Source organism: Vombatus ursinus, unplaced genomic scaffold (assembly GCF_900497805.2).
Source record: "Vombatus ursinus unplaced genomic scaffold, bare-nosed wombat genome assembly UNPS02014803.1, whole genome shotgun sequence".
NCBI lineage: Eukaryota > Metazoa > Chordata > Mammalia > Diprotodontia > Vombatidae > Vombatus > Vombatus ursinus.
This window is the reverse complement of record NW_020954581.1, coordinates 1877520-1887612: the sequence shown is the minus strand read 5'-3', so window position 1 is coordinate 1887612 and position 10093 is coordinate 1877520. Positions and strand designations below refer to the sequence as shown.

Sequence of the window (10093 nt, the reverse complement as noted above, 5' to 3'; positions counted from 1 at the left end):
AATGCATTGTGAATAACCCATCCCAACACACACACACACAAACACACACACACACAACTTAATTGCTATCCAGATTGATAAATTCTTTGCTTTACTCAGAATTTCAACAAGCTCCCAATGATTGTTTTAAGTCTTTACTTTCAATTAACCAATCTATTCTATGGACCAAATTCTACTTATCAGTAGACATTTATGGGAATTTTCCTATACAGTTCTCGAAATTTTAAACAGAAGAGAACCAATCCTCAGGCTTGAATGAAGAGTAACAGGTCTTCTGGATTATAAACTATTTTGATGGAGCCAATATTTTCTACCAGAGTTTGAATAATAATATCATCTTGAAAGTTTCAAGGTTGGTTAAGAATCCTGAGAGCTGAAGGGAATAAACTTCCTTTACACTTGTACGGACACATGGAGAAATGCTTATTGGTTGGTTTCTTGAATATTTCTAGTGGTTCGTGAGATGTTTTAAATGGAAAGAATGCTGGATGGATTCAGAATCAGAGGACCTGGATTCAAATCCTGTCCCTCTCACTACCTGTGAGACTTTGGCCAAGTCACCTTACCTTCTCAAACATCAGTTCTCTCATATGTAAAATTGGAGGGGCAGAGGGCATTAGACTAGTTAACCTCTGAGATCTCTCCCAGCCCTAAATCTAGGCACCTATGATTCTAATACTGGTCATTATTCAACCTTGAGTGACCCAAGATCAGAGAGAGGTTATCCAATCTTACCCTTTCATTTTACAGATGAGGAAACTGAGACCCAGGGAGGTTGGGACCTTCCCAAGATTACACAGGTATAAAGGGTCAGACTTGGGATTCAAATTCTATGAACTTCCTAGTTAAAGATCTCTCGCTACTGAAACACAAGCAGGCATAGTCTCTCTCTCTCTCTCTCCACACACACACACACACACACACACACACACAGAAACACAAACAAACAAGATCATTCCAGTTCAAGCCACCATGCTTTGAATCCTCTCCAGACACCAGCCAAAATATGACATGGCTGCTGCTGCAGGGAGGGGGGGGGGGGAATGGTTGTTTCATTGAAATAAAACATTTAAAGATCCCTTAGTGGCTATTCAGGGACTAGAATTCAATTTCCATTTCTCCACCCTCTGGCCAGCTGCAGCTCTGAAATGCCAACATAAAACATCCCAAGATTGCACTTTGTGGTAAGGTTGGATTTTTCTTATGCAATAGAAATGTGCCTTCATTAACACTGTTACATTTTCATTTCAAAAACAGACAGAAAAAACAACAATGACCGTTAACAAAAGAGAATGAAACCTGGCTTTGAAGAAGTCTTATTTTATTAGGAGGCTGAGTGGAGAGGGAGGGAAGGGTAGGTTTGTAAATGGTTTCACAAACTCTCTATATCTTTTTTTGGAGGGGTGGGTTGGGGGTGGGGCAGGTCAAGTGGTGGTCTACACCTTGGGATCAGAACACTCTATCTTTACTAGACAATCTAAGAATATCACTTTTCAAATCTTCTCATTCCAAGAAGTTTTTGCTCATCCATGCCAAAAAAAAAAAATAAATGTAAACTTCTTAAGCAAACCACATAAATACTATGACAACTAACTTGATATTACACTTTTTAAAAATCAGAATGCTTTATAATCTATAAAAATGGTGGCTATGGCCTACTGTGCTTTAAATGTTCTAGACTTTGTACCAAACTGACTTGGTACAGGGCATACTGGGCTCATCCAAAAAGCTCAGAATCTATCCCTGATCGGAATTTAGTCCACAGGTAAAGCAACCACTTGAAGATAGTCTGCAGTCTACTGCAAAATGGGAAGGGTAAAGAAGCATCCTGAGAGACTCAGGCAAGACAGTGATTTCAAAATCACCATCTGGAAAAACAGGGCCTCCAGTTGGGGTAAGCACATCAGACCCAAGGCCTTGATTCAGAGGAGATCCTGCAAGGAATGGACCCATCTTGATTTCCAACATCACTTTCATTCTCCTTTCCTGAAGTCCCACCGCTGGGGTGTCTGCTGTTACAGCCCTTGTTTCTTAGACCACCAAGGGTGAATCGCGCTGCAGAATGTATAGGGCCCCCTAAATCAGATGGCTTGGGAATGCATCCTGGTGTTTAGACATGCAAATGCATACACAGATATGTGCAAACACACATATGCATGCTAAGTGAAGATAATTTCTATTTAAAAGATTTACTATTTCAGTTAAGCAATTCATCTGGAACCCAGAAATTACATTTGATTTTAATTAAAACAAAGAAAAGAAGATTGTACCTTGGGTCTACACTGATTCTCACTGCAGGTAGGGTTCCTATTAAAAGTTCAGCTGCTGGTACTAGTTTCATTTGTAGAATTATGTTTCAGCATTGAAGCATTTTTTTTAAAAAAAATGTTAATACATGCATTTACATAGGTTTGGCAAGCAGATAGAGAAAATGGGTCAAGAATCATCCTTTGAGCTGCAGAACGGATTCTTCATTTTGTGTGCATGTGTGCCATGAATACCTTTGGCAGTCTGTTAGCACTTACGGAGCCTTCCTCAGAATCTTCTTTTTAAATGCATAAAACAAAATATATAGGATTACAAAGGAAATGAGCTACATGGAAATAAAGATGTAATTTTTTTTTGCCATCCAAGTTCATGCCCTGTGTCCCTCTGAAATCTAAGGCCCATGGACCCTAGATGAAGAATCCCCAGCCTAAAATCTCTTGATTGCATCCTCAGAAAACAAAAGAAATCAGTTAAAAAGTGTGACTTCCCAGGACACAGAAATGCACTGGAGGGGGGGAAGATGCAATAATAAGTATGATTCTGCTATATCGTTTGCTCCTCTTGGGGCATTTTCTAAATGGCTTGTGTCTTCTCTTTATAGCATACTTTGTATGCTTTTAAAACTACACTGATTTATTAAGACTTCAAATGATGTTGGATTTTGTCTCTATTAAAGACAAATAACCACTCGTAACATCTATTTTTCTAAGGGATTTCCTCTGCGTGATGACTATCGCTCACACGCTAGAGAGAAAGAAGGGGACGTCCCTGGAGCCGGGGTGGTGAGGGTTTCCCCCCACGCGGCAGATATAAGGTGAGTCCCAAGCTCAGGAGTGCCCTTTGTTACATATCGTCCCTTGGTTAATACTGTCTTCCATATACTGACTGGAGGTGTCGGTGCTCCTGCTCAAGACTGTGGATGGAATCCTGGAAGACCTCCTCTCTGGGGTTTCGCCGTGAGAACAACAGCAGATCATGCGCTTCATGGTGCTGTACATCTCTTCATCTTTGTAGGAATAAATGATCGGATTCATGACAGAGTTGAGTAGGGCCAGCAGCAGGAACCACCTTTTGACGTGCTGCACGCCACAGCGAGTACAGTTTAGACCATCCAGGAGCAGGACTACTAACCCAGGAGTCCAGCACACAACAAAGGCTCCTAAAGGAAGAAAAGAGGAAATGGTAAGATTGGAAAACCTGGGTCTTCCCTCATCTCTACAGGGCCACACTCTAAATCACAATGGATCACAGACTCTCAGTCCAAAAAGATCCAGACAGCCTGGAACTTTGGGTTGAATCTAATAATAAAAAAAATGTCAGAATAAATGTTGGCTTAACACTTGTATTCCAAAAACTGACTTTACAAGTGAGTGTAGTTTAGGAGAGGCATGGTCAGACCATAGTTTCTCTGAAAAGATCCAGGGGTACGGAAAGAGGGAAAGAGGAATAAAATAGGGAAGGTTAGGGAATTTTGTCTCACATAATCAGAGTATACAAGTAATTATCTATCTATACAAACAAGGAGGAAGGGGTGAGGGTGGGGGGACACTGACACCCGGACCTCATTCTCATCCGAACTAGTCAAAGGTGAGATGAATGTACAAACAGACACATACCCAGTTGTATATGGAAATAAATTTTTATGCCAACAGGGAAATAGGAGAGAAAGGAGAGAAGGGGGAAGAGGGAATTAGACAGAGGGTAATTAAGGGAGGGATTAGCCCTAAGTAAAATAAACTCTGGGGCAGCTAGGTGGTGCAGTGCGTAGGAGTGCTGGGCTTGGAATCAGGAAGACTCGTCTTCTGAGTTCAAATCCAGCCTCAGACACCTACTAGCTGTGTGACCTTGGTCAAGTTACTTAACCCTATTTGCCTCAGCTTCCTCCTCTGTAAAATGAGCTGGAGAAGAAAACGGCAAACCATTCTAGTGTCTCTGCCAAGAAAACCCCAAATGGGGTCATGAAGAATAGGACACTACTGAAAAATGACTGAACAACAAAATAAACTCCAAGGATGTATAAAAATATTTATAGCACCTCTTTTTGAGATGGCAAAGAATGGGAATCTGAGGAGGTACCCATCAATTGGGGAGTATCTGAACAAGTTATGGTATATAAATGTGATGGAACACAATTGTGCTACAAGAAACGAGGGAGGGGATGGTTTCAGGAAAACCTGGAAAGACTTATATGAAGTGATGCAAATAGAAGCGAGCAGAACCGGGAGAACAATTTATACAAGGACAACGAAATGGTGAAGACAAACAACTCTGAATGAATTAGGAACGCTGATCAGTTTAATGACCAGTCACAATTCCAGAAGACTGGCAACAAAACATGCTACCTTCTTCCTAATAGTGAGGTGAAGTAAGGATTCAGAGTACTGAACGAAACATTGTTTTGGACACGGCCAACACAGAAATTTGTTTTCTTGACTATATATTTGTGACAGGGGTTTTATTTTTCTTTCATTCTCAGTTGGGGGATGGAGAGTTGAGATGGGAGGGAAAGAAGGCAGATTTTTGCTGATTAAAAAATTATATAATTTTTAAAAATGATCTAGGGGTTTTAGTAGACTATAAATTCAACACATACAAAGCCAGAAGAGTTCCTGCTTTGAAGGGGCTTATATTCCATTTGAGGAGAACAACATGGACATAGCTAAGTCAATACAAACTATATAAAAAGTAATTGGGGGGAGCTAAGCCAACCTCTGCTTGACCAATGCTGCCCCCTTGCTCAAGGTTAAACAGCTAGTTTAGAGAGAGACAGCTGAGATTCTTTTCCTAACACCAAGTCTAACACACTTTCTACTCAGCAACACTGACCAAGGTTATATCTTTCTGCAATACCCATAACATCTCAACCAGTACCTTTATCCATAGTTGGAATTCAATAAATATTCGACTTTCCGATTAATATTCAAATAAGCAGAAAATTGAACTCATCAGAACACTCCACTTCCCAAATATTCTGCTTTGCTGAAGTTTTACTTCAGTTCATTAGCACAAGGAAAAAAAAAAGCATATTTCATCTACAAATGCCAGTAGGCTCTACTGTTGTTGAAAAATGTTTTGCTTTTTTTTTCAACAGGGTGACACCCAGGAAAGGGGTATTATTTATGTTGTTGGGAGATTAGAAGAACTAGATGAGTCAGACTTTAAAAGCTGTGGCTACTGTAGCTGATGTTAAGGGTCCTTCACCCCCACTACCCCTTTAGAAATGGAATAATTCCTCAAAATCCCTGTGGGAAAAAGAGTGCATTCCCTGGGCACGCAGTTACTTTCCGGATGTCAAAATGTCAGACTATTGTCTGGAGACAGGGTTTTTACTAAAGTTGCAAAACTTGGAAAAATTAAAATGTTACCTAAGGACACACAACCAACTCTGAATTGCCCAGTAACGGATTGTACCACTTTACTTTTCTTTCATTCTCAGTTGGGGGATGGAGAGTTGAGATGGGAGGGAAAGAAGGCAGATTTTTGCTGATTAAAAAATTATATAATTTTTAAAAAGGATCTACGGGTTTTAGGCTATAAATTCTATACAAAGACAGAATAGAGGAGTTATAAAATAGAAGGGACCCCTGTTTCCTGCTTCTGCATCCTACTTTCAACCAATTAATCAATCTATACAACTATACATATTGAGTGTCCCCTAACTGTACAAAAATAGTCCCATCTGCAGCTTCAGCTATAATAGCAAAAGGAAAACAACAACAACAACAACAACAAGAACTAGAAACAACCCATATGTCCAACAATTGGAGAATGGTGAATAAATTATGACATATTGATGCAATGGGATTTTATGGTGCTGTAAATACACACTCATACACACAGAGTATATAAGGAAATATGGAACAACTCCCCTGAAGAGATGAAAAATGAGAACAGCAGAACTAAAGAGAATAACCATAGAGCATAATTATATGTATGTATATAAATATATATACAATATACATAAATATATACATGTAAATATGTACATCTATATCTATACATATATACTACATCTATACATCCATCTATACGTATATACAAGAACAAAGTCAGAGGTAATAGAGCTAAAGGAGAATTTGGAAAGGTACAAAGCAAAAGTAATTGTATTTGTTAATTTGTTTGATTTTACTTTTTTTAAAACATTCAGTGAAATTCTGTCATTTTTTTTCTTTTTCTTTGATCAGGATGTGATTGAGGGGTTTTTGTTACACATTTAGGGTATAAGCTCCCTGAGGGCAAGTGCTTCTTTATTTTTCTCTTTATAACCTCAACACCCGAACATAGTTCCTTGTACACAGTGAGTACTTAATAGACGCTTATTAATAGGAAAATCATTCCAGGTTTACCCCAAGATTCACCCTGTACTATATTTGCTTGCTCATTGGTTGGTGTTGCAAATTTTTAGTTCACAGTACTGATATGTTTTAAAAAATTTGTATCCAGTGCCATTGATATGCCTAGCCATCTCCACTTTTAACCATCTCAACTGCAGTTTAATACTTAGACCAATAAGCGGGCAGGTTTAAGAAGATATCAAAGTTGAGCTTATCGAATTTTCAGTATTGATTCCCGAGATTTCCATTAATCTCACCATCACACTGAACCATAAATACACAGTCCGGGACCAAGAAAAGCAATAAAATGAAGTGCTGCTGTCTATCAGTAAACTTCCACCAGGGTTGGGGAACCTGTGGCCTCGAGGCCACACGTGGCCCTCTAGGTCCTCAAGTGCAGCCCTTTGAATCCAAACTTCACAGAACAAATTTAGGGTTAGGGTTAGATTCAGTCAAAGAGCCACACTTGAGGACCTAGAGGGCCACATGTGGCCATGAGGCCACAGGTTGCCCACCCCTGTCTCCTCTATCATAATGACTGTAAAACCCCATTTCTAGGTAATAGTATTTTACGGGAAGTGATTACAAATTGAAAATGATAACGTGAGGGACAGCTAGGTGGCTCAGTGGATAGAGCACCAGTCCTGAAGTCAGGAGGACCTGAGTTCAAATCCAGCCTCAGATCAAACACTTGACATTTACTAGCTGTGTGACCCTGGGCAAGTCACTTAACCCCAATTGCCTAAAAAAAAAAAAAGAAAAGAAAATGACAATGGGAATGATGAAGTCAAGTCTTTTCTGGAAGTTTCAAATTGAGCTGCTGTGTATCCTAACTCTTAAATAGGAGTCTGCCTAAATGAATATGGGCTCTCCTTGATTTGAACTATGTTCCCTCCAACATACAGATCTCAACCCCTTTTATGCCTGTTCATCTTGAAAACTCTTGTTTACATTGTATACATTTGCCCGAAGGGGTCCACCCAGAGGACTCAATGCCTTCTTCCTTGCTTTCTCTTAATATAGCACTGTCTACTTGTTATTCCTCCATCTTCTCCACAGTGGTTCAATGGATAGATCGTAGGGCCTGGAGTCAGGAAGATCTGAGTTCAAATCCAGATTCAGACTCTTCCTAGCTGGGTAACCCTGGGCAAGTCATTTAACCTCTGTTTGTCTCTGTTGCCTCAGTTGAAAATGGGGCTAATAACAGCCCCTACTTCGCATGGTTATTGTCAGAATTAAATGAGATAAGCTTTGTAAAGTGCTAAGCATAGTGCCTGGCACAGAGTAGGTACTTTAAAATGCTTGTTTCCTTCCATATGACCAGCCCATCTTTTTCTACTGTAGATTTCCCTAATGACATCCTTTTCTCCAATTCTTCACAGTTCCTCATTTGTTATATGTTACAGCCAGCAGCACATCCATTATGTGCCTCTCCATGTGAGACCTATTTTCAGTTCATTTTAGATGCTATAATTATTTATTTGGAAAGGCTTTGTTCTCATCAAAATCCCAGTTTCCGGTAAAAAGTGGTTTTCAGAAGCAGTGTACTTAGTAGTCAAAAAGACCTAGGTTCATAGCTTGCTTCAGAAACTTACTAGCTGTGTGACCCTAGGAAAGTCACTTAACCCTGTTTGCCTCAGTTTCCTCATCTGTAAAATGAGGGAGTCGACTGGCCTCTGAGGCCCTTTTCAGTTCTAAATCTATTACTCTATGAGATATTTAAAACAAATCAACAAAAAACAGAATGACCTTGGAATGACCTGACCTATTCTCAAAATAAGATTTTACAGCAAAATCAGTTTTAATGGTCAAAGCCCTTTTGAAAATAATTTACACAAATGATAAGTTTTTCCTCTGCTAACTTTATAGAGTCTATTTGTTTCAGCAGGGATCCTAACAAGTGCTAAATGGTGAAGCCTAAATTTAGCATAATCTCACAATTCTGCTTAGAGAAATCCATAGTGAGTCTTTTTTTTCTTTTCCTCTTTACCCTGAAAAAACAAAGAGTTGAGTAGAGCTCTGGTGATCGATGAAAGTTCTTTTTATGGTTTGTTCTTCCAGAGGATATCAATCAATTGTATTTGAACAAAAAACTGGACCCTGGCCAGTTCATTCTCTGTGTGATATCTGTGTATTCCAAACCAACTCTTGACAAACAGTTCCTGAGTCAGGTTAAGAGAATAGTTTGTCCAACCTGAAAAGGAAGAAGGAGTTTGTCCTACCCAACTGTTCCACCTACATCCTACCTGAGCCAAAGGTGGGCTTTGGGGTGAGATAAAAGACTGACAAAGTGTAGACCTTATCACTTCAAGTATAGCATCATAGCATTTTGAACTGGAAGGTCCTTAAGATAACATTAAGCCCTTCTTCTACTGAGAAACAAAAGGCCGTGCTTACTGTATAGAACAACAAACCGCCCTATCAAACAAATGAGCAAAGCTCTTTGGGATTGACTTCAGATGATGCTTATACTTCACAGCAGAGACAGTCATGTGCTCCTATGCTACACTATCTTTGAGACACATCTCTAAATGGACGGTACTATTTACCTGATAGGCCATCTTTTTGGTATTTTCACTATGTGCCACTATGTAGCTATGAGACTTACAGCTCTGAGCCCCCTGCCCTTCAACACAGAAGGGAGGAAGGAAGGGAGGAAGGAAGGGAGGGAGGAAGGGAGGGAGGAAGGACGGAAGGAAAGAAGGAAGGAAGGAAGGAAGAGTCATGATCATAATTCCATAATATCCTTTAAAATTCTTTCCCCATCATTATACCAATCCCCACAAAAATTTTATCAATGGGCATTTTGACTCTAGCTCACTTCCCAGGTATTCCACAGCCTAACCAGAAAAGGATGCACCCACAGTAGAATGAAAACCTTGGACTCATCTCTAAATCTTTGTTCTAGAGGCAGCTCACACTTTAATGGTTTGTATATTTTGTAGATGATAAAACAAGTTTGCAGATATAAAGTAATTTGCTCATGGTCAAAAGCCACCAAGTATTGGACATGGAATTAGAATCAAGGCCTATCTTGATTTTACAACCAGAATACTTTCTACTAAGTCATGCCCTTCATCAGCTGGGATGTATTTGTTTCTGGTAGAGCAAGGGGAGTGCCAGAGCCATAGCGTATATTGATTTAGGCTAAAGCTTTGAAAAGTTTGCCATAATAGTAAGTAGATAAAGTGTGAAATGTAGAAAGATTTAGGAAGATTTATAGAAACTAGGCAACTGCATTCAACAAATGTGGATTAATGCAAAGTTGGGGCGTGGGGGTGAAAGCAATGTCTTGCGGAGATTGCCACAAGGCCTCTGTGCTTGATTTCATATTATTTAATATTTTTATCACCTTTGAATAAAAACTAGAAATTAGACTTCTCAAAGTCACAGATAATACAATAAATACAATAAACATTTATTACGCACCTACTATATGTTAGGCTCTATAATAACTGCCCTCAGGGAGCCTATAATCTAAATGAGGAAAG

The 10093-nt window shown here is 39.4% G+C and overlaps 1 protein-coding gene across 1 annotated transcript in view; it reads right to left on the bottom strand.

The window, feature by feature from the left end:
* Window positions 1-1330: 1330 nt before the first annotated feature.
* The window catches only part of LPAR3 (lysophosphatidic acid receptor 3), a 123858-nt gene continuing 115095 nt past the window's right edge, over window positions 1331-10093 (bottom strand). The window contains exon 3 of the mRNA XM_027873924.1: window positions 1331-3427. Coding sequence (XP_027729725.1) covers window positions 3096-3427 — 332 coding nt within the window. The 3' untranslated portion in view covers window positions 1331-3095. The remainder of the gene's footprint in view (window positions 3428-10093) is intronic.